Source organism: Vidua chalybeata, chromosome 6 (assembly GCF_026979565.1).
Source record: "Vidua chalybeata isolate OUT-0048 chromosome 6, bVidCha1 merged haplotype, whole genome shotgun sequence".
Lineage (NCBI taxonomy): Eukaryota > Metazoa > Chordata > Aves > Passeriformes > Viduidae > Vidua > Vidua chalybeata.
Window position 1 is genome coordinate 62,200,578 of NC_071535.1, and position 22,712 is coordinate 62,223,289.

Consider the following 22,712-nt stretch of genomic DNA (forward strand, 5'->3'; position numbering starts at 1 on the left):
GTGCTCTCATTTGTGTGGTGTTTGTTTGGGCAGAGTGGCTGGGTGCATCCACCTGGATGAGGATGCTGTGTGTGTAGCGTGGATTCAAAGCAGAAGAATGCTCCCACCTTAAAATAAACTTAATAGCACAAGAGATTATGGGAAGTTCAATAGGAAAAAATGTATACCACTAAGATAAACTTTAATCCTGTTTGAGCTGTTAAATGTCTAACATGGATTAGAGCACACTTGGTGGCTCAGGTTCTGCCCATTGAAGAGATGATTTAAAACTATAATTGCTTTCTAATTTTTCTTTTCTTGTGTAACTAACTTTTGGATGAAAATACAGGGTAAAGGTAGCAGTTCCAAAACTGACAGACCCATCTAGCTGTGCGTGTTGGTTCCAAGATAGCTGAATAAACACGTTTAATTGCGTTGTGCTGAGGGAGATGCTGCTTATCTGTAATTACATGGGATTGGTACTGTTATCTGTATGGTCTTCCCTACTCTGTCATTCATTTGTTTGATCTCGAGTTAGATAACAGGTTTGCTTGAAAAGAGCTGTATTCTATGTGTGTGCAGATCATAAAGCAAGTTGGTTTTGCTAATGGTAATTCCTTTGGTCTCTAATAAGGGATCACGGCATACGAGCATCACCATAAAAAACTGAGTAAAACATCTTGTTTGCAGGCAACAAATAACAGACAAAGGGGAGCAAGTTTACTGTATTTATCCTCTTTCTTCTTGTGGTGAAAGCTGTCTTGTTTTCTGTGTGCTTGTGGGGATTTTTAAAGCAGCTTTTTGCAGTAGAATGTTAGGTGTTGTTGTGTTTTCAAGCACGGCTGTGGTGGAACCAGCTGATTAAAAACTGTCTCTATCTAATCTGTGTAATGAGATGTAATTCTCGTTGCAGCCACTGAGAGCTCACAGATGTGAGCCAGGGCAGCTCCTCCTTGTGCAGCAAGCTGCCACAGGCAGTGCTTTGCTGGTAAAACAGTGCTGGCAGAAAGTGAAGTGCTGCCTCTCCCCAGCCTCTGGGTTACGATAGCATCTCTGCTGTCGCGTTGAAATGCAACCAGTTAGTTCAACAGCTTTAGTCTAAAGTGTGATCTGTTATGTTCTTAATCTGCTTGTTTATTCCTTTTGTAACTCGCAGCTGAACATCTTGGTTTTTGAAGAAATAAACCCCCTGCTCCAGAACTGTGTGTGATTTGGCTGTGCCCTTGAGCTCTGGGGTCCCCACCAGGGCACTCGAGATTTCCATGCAGGGGTGCAGGACATTGTTAATTGTTTTTGCCTTGAAATGGAAATAAAGGGACCCGGGTTCAGGTGGCAGGTTCTGCATGCCACTTTGCCACTGGCTTAGATCAACACTTTAAAGATATTTTATTACTATAATTGCCCGCTGCTGAGACTTCTTATGCTGCTATTGAACCACCTGGGCAGCTTGCACAAGGGGCTGGGAATTCCTGGTCTTTGATTTCCTGCTCTGAAGGGCCGAGTAATCAATAGATTACTTCTCCAATCAATAGACTATATGAAAACTGCATAGTTCTACGAGGTTTCTATGCTCAGTATTTTTGTCAGGGGTGATTGACAGTTTTTGTTTTGATTGCTGCATTAATGTAATAAAGGGTATAAAAGTACATTACAAGTCATGCTGTTCTCACTAGGAGATTGAACTCATGTTTGTGGTCGGAAATTAATCTGGCTTTAATTGCCTGTGAGCCTGAAGTATGTTCCTTTTTGTAAAACTGATCTCACATAAATATAAATCACTAACTGCCTGTTCTTTAATTATGTATTGGTGTATAGTATCTGCATGCTGGAGGAGAATATGAGCATCTCCAGTTACAGTGTATTGGAGGTCATTAAATCTTCCCTGTTGGATGAAGTTTAGTAGCTCTGCATTTCTAAATACTGAAAAATGAGCTGTGCTGCCACTTGTTTTAGTGTGACTGTGTTCAGCTACAGTTAGTTACTTTATCAGTAAGGTTACAGGGGTTTTTTTTTACAATATGGCAAGCAATTGCAGAAAAATAGACTATAAAATTGCAAAAAAAAATTCTTTTCATGTCATTGTAAATTATTTTGAGATATTTCAATGTAAAATAAAAAAAAGTAAAGCCTTTGAAAATATTTTTTGGTATTTCATGAATATATGGCTGAATTCTACCATGGTCCAAAAATATTCTATTTTTGACTAATGTAACCTGCATTCTTGGTAGCAATACCTCTTCTTCTCTCTCTTGCCAAGGAAAAACACTGTTGTCTTTTCTGAGTTCATCCTGTGAGGAAGATGTCAATTCCACGATGACTTTGTTATGAGAAGGGGTTTCTGTTGCATACCTCAAAGAAAACATGACATGCTTCACCTTGTTTGGGGGCCAATGTTTCCAGAAAGATGACAAGTCCCGTTTCTGCAGGTGGAATGAGAACTTTCACCTTTGGATGGTGAAATTCAGAAGCCTTTTTTTAACATTTTCTTACACGAGATACAAAGAAGGAAAATAAGTAGAGAGAGAAGAGAATTCGCTGAGTTGGTTTCTGGAAAAACAGTGAACAAACTTACTGCATGAATGATGTGAAAACCAAATTGGGAATTATTCCCAAATGAATGCCTTTTGACTTTCTCTTGGAGGAGAGTAATGTATTGGAAATTTATTTTAAAATCTGTTGAGGTTTTTTGTTTTGTGGTTTTTTTTTTTTTTAATAGCCATTACTTAATCAGTAGGGAATGTTAAGTGAAATAATATTAGTAAGAGAAAACCATCTAAAATGTGTGGATGAGTAGTTTTTGATGTTGAGGGCTAATTACTCTTAACAACAACTTTGATTCATAGTACAATTGAATTTGTAACTTTGTGCAACTTATGATCTTGGATTTACACTTCAGCCCAAGATGAACAGTAAAAATAGATAATTTTTCAAGGAGATTGTATTCTTCTGTGGGTGTTGGTTGGGGTTTTTTTGTGTGTTTGCTTGTGATTTTTTTTTTAATTGGTTGGGGTTTTATTTTATTACTCTGTGACATGCAAAATAAATTAAAAGAAATAATAATAATGATGAAAATAATAATAAAATAATTCATTTTTATAATAATTATTTAGACTAAGGACACTTTTGAGCTACTGGCAGGAGAACATTTGTGAGGTTTCCTCATGCTGTGGGGTTTTAAGGCTGCTGCTCTGATCAGAGCTGTAAGCTGAGTCCAGCCATGAACTTGAGTTGACAGAAAAAAGACTCCGTGTGTCTTTCAGAGGAAAGGTGATCCCAGCTGTGTCTGTTCCACACGGAGTGTTTGTTTCCAAAGGCCACACCTGCCTGTTGGATTGCTCTGTGTAACTGAGCTGCCCTGAGCGACTTCACCTGGCTGTGACTTTGCACTGGCACTGCAGTCCCTGGCTCTGGGGCTTTTTGGGTTTGTAAATGTTCATTTACCAGCGTTTGTAAAGAAGTGCTTTTTGGTTTTTATTTTTATTTGTACATGAATACGCTGACAGTGACCTAAGGAGAGTGGTTCAAAGTTCCTTTTGTGCTACGTTCTTTCATTTGCTGCACACACAGGTTGTTCAGAAATAATTGTAAGCAACTTAAAATGCAAAATGGTGCCTGAAATAGAGTCTGTGTAAAGAGATTTGGAATGATTTCCTTTTTATCGCTGACAAAACTGTACCTTAAAAATGCCTTTAAAATTATTGCACAATTAAAATTTATCTTCCTGTTAGTTATTATAATTTTCTGGACTTGTTGTTCAGAGCATGTGTTAAGAAAAGATAGTCCTATTTTTTTTTTTCTTGTATATTTGGTCATCATCTGTCCAAACTGCTCCAAGACGTGTGGCTTCAAAAGTGATGAGCTGCAGAACCAAGATTTTCTGCATATATCTCACATAATAATTTTACACTCACATGTTTTGCAGTACTTTGCAAAAACTGATAGTAAGATTTCTGAGAAACAGCTCACAGCCCATGTAGGAAAGAAGATGAAATGGTGACTGTGTGATTAGTGTGAAATTTTGTGTAGTGACAGAAAGACAGAATTTTGTGTAGTGCTGTAAGAAATGCAAATGTTGAATACATGGTGTTTAGGAGAATTTTTTTTTCCTTTAATGTAAAAACTTTGCCCCTTCAATTACTGTTTTCAGCGTATCTAAACAATGCTTTTAATGTGTTTGTCACATCAGAGAGCTCCAGGGGATTATCAGTGCTGATGTGAGTTGATTCAGAATCAGCAGTTTGTGGAAATCTTGATTGAAGGCTTGAGTTGTGCGTGCCTTGGAGGTGACCTGGGGAAAGAGGGTGGAGAAACGTAGGGTTTATTTTGTTGGTGAACAACTTCAGCAGCAGATGAGCTTTAGATACTCAGGTGCAAATACATAAACCTGACACTTGTGCTTTCTTTTAAAATACTTGGCTATGGAACAGGTTTTTTTCCTTCCATTCGTGTTTTCTGTGAAAACATCTGCATTAGAGCATAACATCCTGGGAAGAATATATTTTCTGTTAATTAAAAAGCATTTTCTGTAGCAGGTATGTGGTTTTGGTAGTGTGAGGATGCTTGGTCCCAGAAACAGCTTAACTGGCTTATGTGTGTGTGGAAAGTCACACTGTGAGAGGACAGTGCCCACAGAGGAGGCCTGAAGAACCAAATTTATTTGAATAAAGCAGGAGTCTGCTAAGCCATTGCCCTGAGGGGTGTCTCTCGAGGTTTTGGGGGATGCAGCCTCCTTTTATCCTGAGCTCCTGGCTGCGTGCTGCCCTCCCCTTTCCCTGCTGGCTGAGGGACTGGGAAGGTCCCAGTCTGCCAGCTATTCCCCCTTGAGCACCTTGCATCCTCCTGCCCACGTCCTGCACCATTAAAAGGAGCTTTCAGCCCTCCCTGGGCAGAGAAGTTTAATATTCATCACATGGAATTCACCCTGTGGAACCTGCCTTTGCCCCAGAGCTCAGACATTCAGTGTGCTGGCCCCTGCCACAAACCTGCTTGGCTTGATGGCCATAAGGAGCCCTCAGCTGCTCTTCCAGGGCCCCCCAGGTCTTGTCAGTGGAGGCATTTGTGGTAGGAGCACCCATTTCTGCTGTCCTGTGGAACAGCAGGATTATGGGCACATTAATGATCCCGTGAAGGCATTGCCTGAGGTGAGCTCCGTGGTACTTGGTGGTCCAGCTCCTGCAGCCTGAGTTGATCCTGGTTGTGCAGCCCATGATGCACACGTGCACAGGTCAGTGCTGGTGAAAAGCATTTGCTTGGGTTTTTGGAGGTTGTGGAGGAATTTGGACCAAATGGTTTAGTCTGCTTTCTCTTCATTGGTACAGAAAGCCAGTTGTATCATGACGTGGTACCTAGAGTTGTGAACAGGATGGTTTTGGTGGTTGCTGGTAGGCATGTACTGAACAGAACTCTCTATAGGTATATAATCTCTTTGTGCATTACAAATAGTATTAAAAAAGAAAATAATCACGTTTTTCTGTTCCTAGGATTGTCATGTAGGTTGTTGCTGCATGCACCAACATGGGAAGATTTTTCTGAAAAAAAAATTTTTGCTTCTCTGTCCACTTGGATAATTATCTTAAAATTATAGCACTTCAATATCTCCACAGATTCCTGCTTTTTAAGGTGCATCATGGTCAATTCAAAGCATTTTGATGACTTAAGAAATGGAATTAAAGGAAAACCTCAACAATACACAAATGTTTGTGCCTTTTGGCCGTGTCTCAAAGAATGCCAGGATAGCTGTTGGAAAGGCCTGAATGAAATGTGAGTGACTCAATTTGGGTAAATATTATGGATTTCAAAGCAACAGAACTTTTGTTCCTGTCTTCTGCCATATAGACCAGATGCACTTTAGCATGAAAAATCTTTGCTCATCCACTGAAGCTGAAATTGGTCCTGAAATTGGAAGAAAACACGTTGAAGTTTGGATGTATTTTCCCTTGCTCTTAGAAGGAAAAGATTGTGGATTTCATTTGTCCTTAGGATTAATTTTCTCCCTGTGCTTATTGAAACTATAGGTTCAGTGAGGTTGGTTTTGACAAAGGCCAGCACTAAACATTAATTCTCAATTTTGAGCTTTGCAGAAGGAAAATAAAATCCTGAGGGACTGAGAAGAGATTGCCTTTTCTCCCAGTGGACTTTAAATATGTGCCCAGACAATAGTCTGTGTACTTTATTCAAGAAACACAACAGTAGCTATTTTTAAAATGTCTCTATTCATACCTTTGCAGTGATTATTTGTGAAAGATGTGGTAATAAAAGGATAAAGCAGATCAGCTATTTCTTGGGGGGAAAAAAAAAAAAAAAACACTGCTAGAAAAAGTTCCTATAGAATTTGTTGTCAGTGCTCCCCACTTGAATTCAGCTTGTTTGTTCTGCTTAGTGTATATTAAATACTTGAGTGTCTTAAAAATAGTAAGCTGTAGAAAACCCAAGGTGTTTGAACAAGAGGTCAGATGTCTTTTATTGCACTCAGAGTTGATATTTGAAAAATGAAGCCGAGTGGAAAACAAGTTGTGTTGTGACAATGAACAATTTCTGTTGTGAATAACAAGGAAATTCAGGCAGCAAGTTTAGAGAACATGACTCATCATAGGAGCACCAGAAGAATGAAGTAGCAAAAAGCATCTTGCAATGTCTTGATTATTTTGTTTATATTGCTTTTCTGTTCTCAGGATTTTTTTTTTCCACAAAGAGATGGAATAGATACAAATAAAACAAGAAATACTTTGATACAGACCAACAGTGGCTGGCAACACAGTAATAAATATTTATTGTTAGCCTTAACAAACATCCTAGTATCTTGACCTTCTTTGCATTTTCAAGCAAACACTAGCTCTCATTTCAAGTATGAAATGTCTATTACTGTGAAAAATGTGGGCTTGTCATCCCCCTGAGAAAGATCAGTAAAAACAGGGAGAAGCACTGTGATCTCGCTTGGATTGCTTGGGATGCACTGGCTGATGCTGGCTGTAATAGTACAGAAATGCTACAGAACCTGTTTCTCTCATCATGCAACCATTTGTTTTTGTGAATTTGCCTTCGTTAGAGTATTCAGTATTATAATAACACTCCAAGAAAAAATATTGTTACCTTGGCATTTGCATGAATGTCAATTGCATGAAAGAGTCTCCATTTTGTTTTTCTTTCTTCAGGCAGCAATTTCCAGGTGTTTCCTTTTCTTCTAGTGAGCTAAAAAGTTAGGCAGCATAGCTTGGATGCTGGCTAGCTGTTCTTCAGCTTTTTCTTTGTAGTATATTTTAAATAAATCAGTGTTCTGGTTGGTTTTATTTTTCCAATCCTGTAAAAAGTGGAAAGAGTGCCATTTTCAAAACAAGTATGTTCTGCAAGTGTCTTGAAAATATGCTAATTTCATCATTGATAAAACTGAAAATATACTAGTTTAATAATTGCTGTTCTTTGTAGCCCTTCTGGAAGGTGACACATGAAGGGTGAGGTGCTGGGGCTGTGTTCTCAGCTGCTGCAGCAGGCTTTGTGGCCCTATTTCCTTTCTCTCACAGGAGAGTTCTGTGATTCCAGGTTATCACTTGTGAAGCCCAGTTTTGGGTGGAAGTCCTCCATTAGGCATGCATCACTGTAAAAATGTTACATGTGGTATTGATGTGTTATATATGGTGTGTGTATATATATAAATATATTTTTTTTATGGTACTGGCTAAGGGTGTGATTCTTGCAAGCCAATTTTTCTTCTGCTCATATTTTAAATTTGACATCTCTATTGTTCAATGATTCTTCTGAGCATTTAATTTGGGAGGAGGACTGCAAAGTGTTCCACTCACTGCACTCGAATGGCTGCCATTCACTGGAACCTTTCTTTCAGGCAAGAAGGGGACAAATGCCAGCAGCAGGACACAGGAGTTTCAGAGGGGAGTAATTGTGGGGTTGTCTCTTCTGTGGTTGTGCATTAAATCACCGGAGGAAGGGCAAAACAGGACTGCAGGAAGGAACAGCATTTTCTAGGAAGGCTGATTTTTATTTATTTTATTTTTAATCAGAGAGCTTGGAGGGTAAGGTGTGTTAGGTGTTTTACACTTGCTGAAGGCACCCAAGATGGTCATTGTCAATATAGGTTTTTAATTTTTATTTAATAGAAAAAGTGGACAAACAGGACTGGGGATTGAATAATAGAGTTAAAGGATATAATTAAATAATTAATAGAATTAATTAATGGAATTAAATAAATTCTATTAATTAATAGAATTAAATAATTATGTATTGCAAGGTCACTTTTTGGGGAATAACAGCCTTTCTGGTTTCAGAAGGAATTAATTTTATGTATTGGAAAGAGCCATGGCAGATGCCTTATGTGTGCTTGCTTATGACAGTGGATTAATGATCTTTTGGTGCCCTGTAAGTGTGAGCAAGGTGAGAGCTTGTCTGGACAGAAAGGTGGCTGGCAGGAGTTTGTGGCATGGAAGGGAGGAGGGAGAGGCTGCTCGTGGAGCACGGACACCAGGACAGGAGGGTGTTTGGCACGTCCTGCATCCCAGCTCAGCATGTCAAGGGATTTTGTACAGTTTGCCAAAGTCTTTTGGAGATGGTGTCCAGTATGGTGAAGTCCTCTTTCAGAAAATGTCAGGGTTGTGAGAGGAAGAAGAAAACACTTTTAGAAAGATCTGATGGAGTGCTTGAAGTGATTAGGGTTAGTCGTACATCTAAAGGATCAAATGACTTTAAAGAAGAGTATAAAGTTCTTGTCCTTAAAAAAGAAAGAGGAGAGGAATTGTGAGCTTTTAAAAACAAGCATTATGATGTTTCAATTGGTGTGTCACCTTTGAGTTTCAGTTTTCTGTAAGTTCTGCAGTCCCATTCTGTTACACAGCAAAGGAAAAACAATCACAAAGGCTATGAAGCGTTGTGGAGTAAACCTTATTGCATGTGGAACATCATTAGAGGAATTACAGATCAGCCATGGTAAAATGAAATGCTTAAAAGGTATTTATTATGAGAGCTTTTCAGTAAAAATCTTGTACACTTAAGTGGTGATCTCCAGCTCTTTGTGTCTCTCTAACTACGCTAGAGCTAGCTGTAAAATGAAAGCTGTGAAATTTTTGTTTGTTGCTGTCTGTGTGTCATGAAAGAGCCAAATGCTTTCTAAAACCTGCAGTCACAAACTGATTATGAAATTCCCGGGGGACTCTGATGGGACTATCATAACTTAACAATGGAATGGTGACTCACTGCAGGAGAAATTCATGTCATAATCTTTTCCAGTATTTATAGGACCAGGAGGATAAAATGTCATTTAATTTCATTTGATTAAAAACTAGTAGGCAAGAGAGAAAGGGGAAGAAAAAAATGATGCATCTTTTATTTCAGGCGTGAAAGATGGGAGGAATGGGTGAGAAGCATTTTATGAAGCAGGACATTACAGTGATTAATTTCTAATCTGATCAATGCTCCATTAATATCTTAATTATTCTATTTGATAGCTTAAGATGATAGTTATTTTTTTTTCAGGTTCTAGATGCAGGGTGTGGCTTTTGAGTGGAACAGCTGGATTATGAGGAGCTGAATGTGGATTGACTCTGGTGCTCTCAGGTTAAGGACCATGCCTGGTGCTCCTTAAAGGTTTGGCTGGTGTGTGTTGGTTCTTTCAGAAAGTGGAATTCAGTGAGCTTGTGTTCATTCCAGGTGCTTTGGGCTCTTCACTGAAGCTTTTCAGCACTGAACATGGGGAGTTTGTCACAGGGTCATGGTACATTCTCCCCCTTCCTCTCTACCCATGTTTATTTTTGGTTTATTTTCAACGTCTTCTGTGTGGCTCATTAATAAGCAGTGTGTATGTCAAGCTTAAAGTTGATCAAATTTAAAATGAATGAAAGCAGCAGCAGTAAGACTGTTAAACAAAATATAAGTGTTCTTGAATGAGCTAGAGCATCTTCAAAAATTCATCCAGCAATAAAAATCTCAGTGTTGCATGTTGCAATAAAAAAATCTCAGTGTTGCATGTTGCTTAACAAAGAAAAACTGTCTGGAGGTTTGGCCAAAAAGGCCAATTTAGTTTTTTAGTATTTCTTTATTTTTTTTGTGTTCAAACGTGATGGAACTGAGAACTTGGTAGAAGTGGTGGTGAAAGGAGGATCAGATGTGTTCAGTGCTTTGTAGAGATGACTGAGAAGAGTCAGATGCTTAGAAGACAAACAGACATGCAGGAAATAAACAAGTAGTTAAACATATTAGTGGGAAAAGACTGTTTTCTGGAAATTCATGTTACTAGTGAGTTGAAGTGGAATAAAATGATTATTTCCAAGTATTTTATGTTTTGAAGGTAGAAGTAGCTCTTCTGACACTCCTGTCCCTTCCGTGACTCTTCCTGCCAAGGCTGTAGGTCTGTTTTAGGACAGACAATCGTGATGTTTTTGCAAGTTTTTGTCCTGGTTTTCCATGAAGATGAAGAATAAGAGCATTTGTTTGGTTTTTTTTGAGCAAAACAAAACCATGAAGGCGTGACTCATGCTGATTAACCTTGTTTTTTTCTTTCCAAGAGGAATCATGATGTAATATAGGTTGGTTTTTGATTGTTATGTGTTGCTGCAATCCTAAATGACACCTGGGATTGCTGTGATTAAGTTTTTTGAGTGCATTTCTGAGTGGGCTAATCTTATGCAAAAAAAAAAAAGGTGGTTTTAATTTTCTGTTGCTCCTCCACGTATTTCTAAAGGGATTTGCTAAATGGATTTCCCTACAGAACTAGAATATAAAAGCTAGAGGTCTGTTCATTGCTTATGTACATTAGTTCTGGTAAGGATTAAATGGAAATAACTTGAGTGGAAATCAAAGCGTAACAGATATACCCTGGACATTTAAAAAGTAATTTAGCAGGATTTGTGTGTTTTCTACAATTCATGTTCATTTTTGCAATTTTCTAAGCTAAATGCAGAGTGAAAAATGACATTTTTATATAAATAATTTTCATTGAAGGGAGATAATAAAAAAGTAGCTAGTTAGTTTAATATCCCACTCAATAGCCAGTGTTGGATTTTTATGGGTGTAGTACAAATAACAGTACAATGCAAAGAAAACCCAAAGTGATTGGAATCTTTAATAAGAAAGCTTCTCTGAATCTTAGTGGTATGTGAGAACTTACAGAGAATATGCTTGGAATTTTTAGCATCTGCAAGTATCTTTAAAATCTAGCTAAATTCTTCAGTTGTGTTAAAGAAGCAACCACATTTTTTAACTGTTTCAGTTTGTGTTTTTTAATTGGCCTCAAGGAGTATACTTCTGGTTTTGTTATGGCAGAAGATAAATCAGAATGCTTAAATAGATTGTGGCAGCATTTGTGTAGACTGTAATGTAGTTTTGTCTTATAAATACTGCTTACAAAAAATTCTGGGTCAGTGCTTCATTTTTCCATGTGAGTGATGCAATTTAATATTGGGTGATCACCCAGCTAAATTTTGTTTCTTCATTAGCTTTGTAAAATACTGTAGGAAACTTTTGCTTCTAGAGCATAAGCTTAGGGAACTGTGTTAAATAATGCAGCCTAAGGATCTTAAAATATCATAATTTGTCCTTACTTCCAGCCTCAGTAGAGTTCTGTTATTAGTCTCATAAGTATATTTTTTATTTTTGGGGGGGGGAATTTAATATAAAAGTCTTTGTTTTCTAAAAAGTGTTTCCAGAAAAATGTTTGGGTCTTTGTTGCCTTTGAATTTCTGTTCTCATCCAAAGGAATTTGTGGGTGAATCTTAATTCTTTGTTGCCTTTGAATTTCTGTTCTTATCCAAAGGAATTTGTGGGTGAATCTTAATTCTTTCAAGAGTTAAATAGGAAAATTTCACTGAAAAGGTGCTTTTACCCTTGGGCTGTGTAATTTGTGCGAGTAAGTTTAGTTCATGTTAATTTCTATTTAATATGATTGTAGCTGATAAGTAGTCTTCAAAATAAAAGGAACCACCTGTTCCACTTAAAAAAATAATCTGAGAAGTGGGGAGAAAAACCCCATGCAGAGATGAATTTTGAAGTACATGGAGAATTTGTTTTTCAAGTCTAGCCTGAGTTCCCCCAGACAACAGAGGTCAGCTCAACCAAGTGAGAGAAAAAACTTATGGGAACACCAAGGTGCAGAGAGTCAGTCACACTTGTACTTTGGTTTAGATACAAAGTCATAAAAACAATAAAAATCCTTTTCTTTCTGTGCTCCAGTGTGCGTTCCCTAGACTATAGAGTTACAGACAGTTACTTGGTAATTTGGAAAGAAAATATTTCCAAAGTGGAGCTGCAGTCATACAAGTGCTGCCTTGCTGAGTGAAGAGCCAGTTATTTCTGTCAACAGAAATAATTCCTGCCTTTTCAGCAGTCAGCTTCCAGGCCAAAGGAGGAGGGGGCATGGGGCAGCTTCTGCAAACACTGCTGCTCTTCTGCTCTTTTTTAGGGAAAAGAAGGCTTAACACAGCATTAAGTTCTTTTTTTTTTTTGGTGGTTTGGGTTTGGTCTTTTTATTTGTTTGTTTGTGGGTGTTTGGTTTTTTTTATTTTTAGTTTTGTTTTGGTGTACTATTATTCTGCCACAGTTGCAATTCTGCACAAAAAAAAAAAAAAACACTCTTCCAAAAAGGCAACGGGATATTTTCCTCTAGTACACGAGGGAGATTTTCCAGCTAAGCTGTGTATCAGCCATCACACTGTCCCTGCTCTGAGGTGAAAGGTGTGTGTGCTTTCCCTCCACAGCGTTTCCTGGATATGACTTTTGGAGCTGGAGGTCACACAGCAGCTCTCTTGGCGAGAGCCAGTGGCATCAGTGTGTTTGCCCTGGACAGGGACCCCACAGCTCACAGAATGGCTCAGCAGATGGCACAAGCCTACCCGTAAGTTGTCTCCTCCTCTGCTACAAACGTGGTTGGTACTTTGGGGTTTTATCCTCAATTTGATGTAGTTTTTTAGTTCTAATATCTAATTGTGGAATGGCGTCCTGTGCTGTGTGCACCCTGTTGAACAGGAGATCCAGTTCAATTTCCTTAGGACTGTTTGCATGCAGCTTCTTCTTAAGGTTTTTTGGAGTAAATGTGTATTTTGCAGTTTTAATTTTAAGCAGGCATCAAGTAGCTAATTTTATATTTAAAAAGAGATTTTAAAAAGATTCATGTGTTCTGCTTGCCTTGAGATGATTTGGAGTGCAAACTAGCACAAAAGCATACCTTTGTGGTACATATTTCACAAAAACGGTGGAATAATATGTTTTAAAATAATTAGGTCATTTAAATATGGATTATGAATATTTTAATTTTAAAAACCCCAAAATAATTGTAATTCGGTATTGGGTTTGCTAAGTATTTTGCCACTGGCTTCAGAAGCTACTGAACAATTTAATAAGCTACAATTTCTGTGTATAGCTTGTGCTTCAATTTTCTTTTTAAATAAGAGTGCTGAATTTGCTAAATGAACAATTGCTAAGTGCAAATTTTCACATCATTCTTAGTTCTGCCAAGTTCTTGCTCCTTTATTTAATTCAGGAATGGACCCAGTCAGAGCATCAGTGCATTGGTGCACAAGTGTGCAATATATGGAGCTGAATGTGAGCTTTTCAGAAAATCACATTTTCAATCTGACCAAGAAGTAAAAATACATAGACACAAAATTAAATAATATGAAATAGAAAAGACTTAAGAAATGTAGGTGAGGTAGTAAGGAGAGAATACTCACAGTCAGGCTGAAAACATTATTTCAGAAAGAGCTTTAACATGAAGAGAAGTAAATATTTCCAGTAAGAAGAAATCTGGAAGAGGTGGATAAGAAACCACCTGGTTCTTCAGTCGTGTTGTCCCACATAGAAAGAAGTTCTAAGGCAGCAGTAATATTTAAATTAATATTAAATAGCAGTAATATTAAATATTAATAACACTGCCGACTCTCTAAGACCACTTAGATATATTTCTCTAAATTTGCAGTTCTCTTTGGGCTGCAGTGGCATGCAGTGTATATCTACAAATCTGTGGGATGCCTCTCTCCACTGTCCTTTCTCCAGAGAATGCTCGTTTTTGACAGAATGCTGTGGAGAATATTGTCAAGGAAAGTCCATTTTCTTTTGAACTAAGCCTTGCAAACATTTTCTGCCAAATGTCATGGGAGTTGTGAAGTCTTCTGTTCTTTCTGTCATGGGAAAAAAACCAGTCTTTTAGAAACACTCACACAACATAAAGCAACAGTAAGCAATCCTCTGACTCAGTATAAGTTTATTTGAAAGTATCCTCTGCAAACCTGGATGTGAAAAGTTCATTTTCCAGATAGATGAAGAGATTTTACAAGTGTTGGGTGCTCTTCTGCCAATAATTGACATCAGTAATTTTCTGCTTGCTTTGAAAAGATGAACTTTGTACAGCAGTTGATGTAACTTATTATGGTTTAATAGACAAAGGAGGTCTCCTAGTTCTTATTTTTGATGCTGGTGTCTACCTTTATGGATGCAAGCTATGCTCAGAATGAAGTGGCTCCTTAAATAACATGGTGTTGTTGGTGAAAAGTCTTAATCATTGAAAGATGACTGGGTATGTATTGTAGGATACAGAGCCATATTCTTATTTGCTCTGGTCTTTTTCCCTCATTTTCTGTCCTTCCTATTAGAAAGAACAGGTGAGTCCTTTTTCATAAGGTAAATATTATCTTTTCTTATAATAGCTTGTGTTAAAATTTATGGCAAAAGAATGTTCTATATGTGCTAACTATAAATCTGCTTTCCCTGGGAAGTCAGTTGCATAAACTGTTGTCAAATTGAAAGGAGGTATAAGGATGTAATTTATAAACAGGTAAAGCCAGTGTTTGCTTACAAATTAGTTGAGTATAAGGGATTTGTTTCTGAGATATGGAGCTGTGATAAATGGATTTTTTTCAGTGTTCATTAAAAGACAGCTGGTTTAACATGATGGGATTTTATTGTCCATTTTCTGCACCGTGTCAGAAATAAACCTTGCATCAGTTCAATTCAAATCCGTGTGGGCATCAAAAGCCTGGGGAGTTCACCCAGCTGACATCTGTATGTGGTCAGGTGTGTTCTCAGATGAAATAGCTGCCTGGCTCACTGGGGAGCCACAGAAGTAGTTGTGCTGCCTCAGAAGTGGCAGTGGCAGCCTGGGAGATGTGGGGCTGTCCCTGTGAGAGAGGCACAGCCCTCGGTGCACCTCACTGGACAGCCTCAACACGGGGCTGTGAACATCTCCACTTCTGCCTGCTCCGGGCTGCTCTCCCCTCCTCTGCTTGGCATTCCTGTTTAGGGAGAGGCTCTTTGACTCCCCGAGGTGGTTCCAGTGCCTTGGGGCTGACAGCACCAAGCTGGGGGAGAGGCTGCTGAGTAACCAGCACTGGTAAAATCTGATTCCCCCTGGCTGAAACTGTGAGTGCAACGGGCAGGCTCAAAGCCATGCTCCGGGTGAATTTTCTGTTGCCATTTTTTCCCTGCTGAAAGCAGAAATGCTGCATGTGTTACTGCTTGTTCTGGTTAGAAGGCAATAATCTTGGTAAAGTCACGTAGTCCCGATTGTTGTTCGCTGTGTGGCTTTGTTTGTCCATGGCCATGGACTAAAACTCAAGGAGTGTCACCTCAACTGAGGAGGAACTTGTCTGCACGAAGGGTGCACACCTGCTCCAGGTGACCCTCTCCTGCAGGCCACTTGGACTGGGTGATCTCCAGAGGTGCCTCCAACCTCAGCATTTCTGTGGAATAGCCCAAAGCTAATGTGGCAAGAGGAGATAAAGGTGCCTCAATTAAGGGGTTTTTCTATATTCAGAAGCCGTAAATGAAATCCTCCCTATATTTAACTGAAAGACAGCTGGAGTAATAAATCACTGGAGGAGAAAACTGAGGAAAAATGCATTTGATGTTTGCACTTTAAACGCGTCGCTGTTTTTTGATGGCGATTTTGTCAGAGCTGAAATCTGAAGAGGGTGTGGAGGAGTTCCAGCTGCAGCTCTCACATTCGTTTAGTAGTGCTGCTTATTATTTTTATTTTTTTTTTTAAATATGTAGTGCTGCTTTAATAAGGCGAAAATGGGTCAGGGTCTGTTAGATATTCAGTGTGTGGGTGGGAATCCTTTGACGTGCTTTCTGGGGAAGCCACCAACTTGGGAATTGCTGCTGAGGATGCAGGAGAACCAGATAAAATGCAGTCAGTAGCAATAAAATTCAGTCAGTAGATAGTACAAGAAAACCCTTGCACGCCCACTGAAAGGAAGAGGCTGGAGAGGTGGCTGAAATCTGGCAATTAACCAACATCATGGAAAGATTTTAAGTAGGAGAAACCCATGCAAAGCCAGTGCAGAGGGGGGAAAAAAATATGTGCTTTGAAATTCTCTGAGCAGATTAAGAAATTGTACCCCAAAAGTATGGCTAAATAGTACAGAATTCCTCATGCAATTGAAATACCATTTAAAGAGAGTTTTAAAGTGATTTTGAGGTGTGAGGGTGCTTGTGGATTTTGCTTGCAGAGTTACTCAAAGTTTGCAGAAGAAAAGTGATCGATCAGCTGTGCATTGTATGCTCTGGGGAAAATAGATTTTTTTTTTCCCCAGTTCTATAAAAAATAGCTCTTTTTTTTCCAGTTTTGATAAGCTTTTTTAATGTGCTTATGAGTTGTAGCTGAGTATTATATATTGGTGCTTTTCTTGCTATATATTATTTTTATTTAGCTTTTAACTGTAGTTGCATAAGAAATTAATGTGCAGTCAAGGCATAGTCATTACAATGGTGCCTTGACTGCATATAAGTATACTTAATTAGATACTTAGAAGGTTATTTCTTTATCAAGAATTCTCTGTGTGTGTCAACATCCTGCTGTCTCTCAAACGCAGGCAACAAATATAAGTGGGTTAGCTTCAAAATGTTATAAGGTTTTTTAAGGTTAAATTATTTAATTAAGAAATGATAATTTAAATTATTTTTTAGCTTAATTGATTGGTTGAAGTCCCCAATGCGGACTTTTTTGTTTAACTATAAAACATTATTTAAACTTGTAAAGAAGAACAATTTGTTTCCGTTTTAAAAACCTCTATTTTACTTCATATTTATTACTATACTCTAAACCCCTAAACTTTCAGGTTTTTTTACTTTGTGATACTATGCACTTGTAACCAGCTCCACACTTGTAATCCTGGTGCCACTGAAATAATCTTTGAACTTTTTTGATCTCTAAAGGAGAAATCAGATTTTTCTTTCAGCCAATTTTCCTCCTCCTTGGTTTTGATGATCAAGTTTCTTATAAGTGTTTGGATGACTTAAGGACTTTTATATTGCCTTTGTAACCATCTCATTGCTAAAATGCATGTGAATGATTGTAGACCTTAAATTCTAATTATTAACATTTTATAATGTATGCTTCGAAAATATTTAGAAATATCTTATAAACAGTTTAAGCATTTTTTTTTCCCCAGATGAACAGTTGAGTTCTGGGTATATTTTCATTACAGTAACAAGGGTTTACAGTTTGTTTTTTTTTTAATAAAAACAATCATTGTTTCATAAAGGACACCGATACAATACTGCTTCCATATTTTCTAAATTTTAGTTTATCATAATAGCAAAACTTTCTGATGAGAAGGCAGAGAGGAAGGTAATAATTTCCAATCAGAAGGTTTTTGTGCCTGGTTGTTTACAGATCTTTTTGTCTTGATAAGAAGATAATTATTTTCATATTCCTTAGCAAGTTTGTACCAGGCTGCATATTTAGCTTATTTTTGTTCACACTGACAACAGGAGGCATTAAGGCACTCTGCACAAATCAAGGGGACATAAACTGTTTTAAAATACTCCTTCTTGTATCAAACAACTCAGACAAAAGTTTATTTCATCAGTAGATAGATGATGATTGTTGAGGCCAGAAGACAGCAGCAGTTTGCTGTGAAGGTGGAAATTATATGAATGTGTAGACAAAAGGATACTTGTCACTTACTGGGAGAAGGTTGAGACATGCTGGTATTTAAAATAAACACATGATTTACTAAGTGGCTAAATTAACCAAAAAAAAAAGCTGATAGTCTCTGATTCATAATCTTATTTCTTCTACTTTGATAAAAGGAAAAACAAGTAACTAAATGAAAATATTTGTAAACAGATTTTTGGATCAGAACTGAGCTTTACACTTAACTATGAAATATAAAAATGTATAGAGAAATTCAGGTTATTTTTCTGATTGAGTCATTGGGCTTCAGATACTCTTAGATGAATTAGGATTATGCATATAGGTGACATAGACCATAAAAATGAATTACTTTGACTACATAATTCTGGTTCTTTCTTGTCGTGATAATAAACATAATTTGAATTTTAATTTGATTTTATTCTTCGTGACTCAGCTGTGCTAAGCATTGGACAGAACATTGAAAGGACTGAAAGGAAAATCAGGCAGTTTAACTGCTGCTTTGGATTTGGATGCCTGAAAAATCCATCAGCTGAGCTTGATCAAGAAGCAAAGGTCAGGGTAGAGAGATTTCAGAGCATCTCTGTGTCAGGCCTCAGTAAGGTGGAATGGAAGCTGCCTGGCCTTGTCAGCCCTGGCTGGTGCAGGTGTTGGAGGCCAGGGCTGGCTGCTGGGTGGCCTTGGCTCACACAGGTTGGTAAGAGACAGCAGCAGCACAGACAGTCTGTGGTACTGGCACTCTGAGTGCTGTCAGCCCCACTGTGCTCACGACAGGCTCCAGGCTGCTGCAATCTAAACACTTCAGTATCCGTGGGAAAACCAGAACCCAGTTCTTTCTGGCAATGATGTCCAGACTGGCCAGTCACCTGCGAGAGGATCTGTGCCACCTGCCTGGCTGGGAGGGGGAAGAGGAAGGTGAGGAGCACTCCTTTCCCTTTCAGCAGGACCAGAAGTGTGTGAATATTGAATATTCTGTGAACACTTTGAATAATCAGCAAACCTTCTCTGGAAAAGCACCTTTTTTTGGTTGTTTTTTTTTTTTTTAATTCCTGAAAACCAGCATCTTTGCCTCTCAAAAAAAAAAAAAAAACCTAGGAAGTTGTTCTGCAAGGCTTGGAGAGCAGCTGCTAAACCCCCCAGGTTTTCTGTGCTGAACCCCCTGCTGCATCGTGGCTGCCCACCCTTTCAGATGAGCTGCAATATTTTATCTCCTGTCAGGGTAAGGTGGTGCTTTATCCCCAGCTCCTCCATCACTGCTGGCCCTTCCTAAGGAGCAGGGCAATTAGCAGCAAAAGACAAGGCAAAAAATCTCATTCACCTGAGTTCAGCCTGAGTTTTGGTTCCTTGCACTGCAGTCTGGAGTGATGTGGGACTTGCAGCATGTGAGTGGATTCAACCCCTTCTGCAGTCTGCCTCTGGCTGGATGTTAGCACCCAGTGAGTACAGCATTAAAATTAAATACCTTCTGGCATTTAGTGGAGTTGCAGCCAAAAACTGGTGATGCGTGAGATTATGCTAGTACGTTTTCGTGTTCTAAAAATAAATAAGTAAAATTAATTTTCTATAGTTAAGTAAAAATTACGTGTCATGGCAGAATTGAAATGTGTGGTTTGTCACTTTTCCAAGCAGCAGGACCAGAAGTGTGTGAATACTGAATATTGTGTGAATACTTTGAATAATCAGTACTGCCACTTGGTTAAACTTCGTGCTGCAACAAAGCTTATTTCACTTAGAGTGAGCTGACCATCTTGGACACTGCTCTGAGAGCAGACAGGGCAACTTCTTCAAGCTAACAAAATTTGGGTGAAATTTTCTTCAGCAGAAATTTATGTCCTTCAGGTTAATGTGGTCTATGTGTCAATACCAGCAGCTAATGAAAGGCTGAATACAAAGGTTAATTCTAGTGTGGTAATGAGGGGGAATTAATCATCATGGTAATGAGGGGGAACCTCACAAATAGGTTTACTTTTACAGTATGCTTCAGGTAGGGTTTTTGTGGTGTTGAAATGATCTTATTTCTGCCTGTTTGGAAAGCATACCATGCCATGAAAAATATCTAGATTTGGCAAAATACAATGCATAATTATAATAGTTTTCTCTTTTGCCTTTGAAATAACCCATTATAAATGTTCAAATAGATTAACAATAATATTAGCTAAAATGGCTGGTGATGGTGAGAAGATACATGACCTGTCATAAAGCCAGGCTTTGAGCTGGTTGTAATATTTGCTGTACAGAACAAAGGAGATGAGACCTCTCAAGTTATTCTTGTGACAGAAAATTCCACAGAATCACAGAACGGGTCAGGTTGGAAGGCACCACAGCAGGTTTTGTTCAACCTCCCTGCTCATGCAGGGTCATTCACATTGCACAGGGTTGTGCCAAAATGTTCTCAAATAAATATCTCTGGTGAGGAGACTCCACTCCTCTCTGGACAGTCTGTTCCAGGGCATGGCCACCTGCACAGGGAAGAAGTTCTTGGTGACGTTGTGGTGTGACTTGCTGTGCAGCAGTTTCTGCCCGTGCCTTTGTGTCCTGCTGCTCCACATCACAGAGCAGAGCCTGCTCCATCCTGACCCCTCCCTGACACTCTCACACCCTGACAGGGTCCTGCCCTCTGTCCTCTCTTCTGGGGGAGAACAGGCCCAGTTCCCTCAGCCTTTCCTGTTAAGAAAGATTCTCCAGTCCCTCAATCTTCTTCACAGCCCACCACTGCAACCACTCCAGGAGCTCCTTGTCTTTCTTGAAATGAGGAGCGCAGAGCAGGACACAGTGCTCCAGGTGTGCCTCACCAGGGCTGAGCAGAGGGGCAGGATCTCCAACCTCAACCTGCTGGCAATGTTCTCCCTAATGCACCCCAGGATCCCACTGGCCTCATTGCCCACAGGGCACGCTGCTGGCCCATGGACAATTTGTCATCCACCAGGACCCCCAGCTGCATTTCCACAGAGCTGCTTTCCAGCAGGTCAGTCCTCAGCCCGTGCTGGTGCATGGGGCTGTTCCTCCCCAGGTGCTGGACCCTGCATTTCCCACTGTTGAATTTGGCACAGTTCTTCTCTGTCCATCTCTCCAGCCTGTTGAGGTGCCTCGGAAGGGATGCACGGCACTCTGGGACCATTTCTCCCATCTTTGTGTCATCAGCAAACTTGCTGAGGGGACATCTGCCCCTTTGTCCAAGTCATTGCTGAGTAAGTTAAACCATACTGGGACCAGTATGGAGCCCTGGGGACACCAGCAGGGCCAGACCCTGAGGCACAGCCCTTGGGAGCTGCTGTGCAGGCACTTCTCAGTCCCTGAGGTGGCTGCTCCTCCAGCCCACGCTGCCCGAGCTTGCTCGTGAGGCTGTTGAGAGAGGGTGCTGAGAGCTCTGCTCCAGTCCAGCCAGACAGTATCCACTGCTTATTTCCATGTTGCTATTCCCAGCTATTTGGACTGTCATGGTTTTATAGGGAATTTAGCAGAATAGAGCAGCAGGCATGGTCTTCTTGGTCTCATCTGTTTCTTTGTTTTGCGTGGTCGCATACTTGATGGACAGGGTACCAAAACAATGTCTGAAGGAAACCTGGAGTTCTGTTTCCTTGCATATTTTGGAGATTAAAAAAAATGGACTGAAAAAGAAATCTCTGTAGGGTTTTGATGTTAATTTGATCTCTTTTTTCATTGCTCTTTAGTTGAGATACTAGTTTATTATAAATTCAGATCTATCGTAGCAAGAACTGTGAATAAAAAACATTATTGAATTTTAAAAATTTGAAATTCAATACTCCTTTTGTGCAATGACTTCATGGCTTAAAACAAGAACTGAATCTCATTGTATAATCAGGGGAGTTTCTTGCTTTCAAAGGAATGTGTTTCCATTTTTAATTATCATAATTAATATGATACTAAACATTGAAAAATAGAAGTGTGCAGAACTAAAAATGTCTGTCTCTCCCTGTCTCTAACCATTGCTACAGGAAGAAATGTCAGTATTTGGGTGCCAATCTGGAAGCTTCTCAATGCACATGTAATAGAAATAGATAAATATATGATAAAATTATGGTGCATAAAAACATTTATGCATTAATTCTACATTCAGAGATGCAGTGTAAACCCTTTAATTACTGAATCTTGCTTTTGAAAGTTGGCTCACCCTGGCAGGTCGGGCCGGTTTTTGTCTCTGGAAGGAAGCTCTCTTCTCCTGCTGGATTTTCAGGTGCAAGTGACACCTTGATCCATGGCACCAACAGCCCTTGAATCCAGCTTTTCACCCATATATTCTTTGTGGCTCTAATCTTAATCTTTGTGGCTCTCATTGTTTGGTTGCCTGCCAAGGTAATCGAGGAGAAAAACCAAAAGCTGTATTAAAATGGAATTAAATATACTGTTGACATGTTATCTACAGAGCCAGGTACTTTGTCTTAGATTTATTTAAGGTAAAACACTCCTGGATCAGCCTCATTTATTTCTATGTTGTCTGTTCTCATCTTGCTCTTCGAGTTCTGGGTTTTTATGCAGACTTCACATGGAATGATGAAGGAAGGTTTGCCAGCCTGTGCTTCTCTGGAAAATCCTTCGTGAGGTTTTTTTGAAGTTGTCATGGCACTGCCTTTGTCACAGTTATCAGGGATTTGCCTGAAAGCTGGCAGGGCTTTGACATCAGCCAGCTCTCCTGACACGCTCTGGTCTCGTGTCCATGCCCAGCTGCTCCCTGTGACACCTCACTTGTCCTCCTGTGCTGTGGTGTTAGCAATTTCCCTCCTGGTCTAGGACAGTGGGCACCTGGGGCAGATTTTGCCAGTAAATACTTAGGCAAAGGCTTTAATTGCCTCAGCCTTTTTAGTGAAATTAATTCCTGGGTCGCCTGTGCCATTCTTCAGCCTTCCAT

General features: G+C 39.3%; 1 protein-coding gene across 3 annotated transcripts in view; it reads left to right on the plus strand.

The window, feature by feature from the left end:
- METTL15 (methyltransferase like 15) overlaps positions 1-22,712 on the plus strand; it is a 72,929-nt gene that overhangs the window by 20,350 nt on the left and 29,867 nt on the right. For all 3 annotated transcript variants that reach the window (XM_053945284.1, XM_053945282.1, XM_053945283.1), the window contains one exon: positions 12,672-12,808. In XM_053945284.1, coding sequence (XP_053801259.1) covers positions 12,672-12,808 — 137 coding nt within the window. The remainder of the gene's footprint in view (positions 1-12,671; positions 12,809-22,712) is intronic.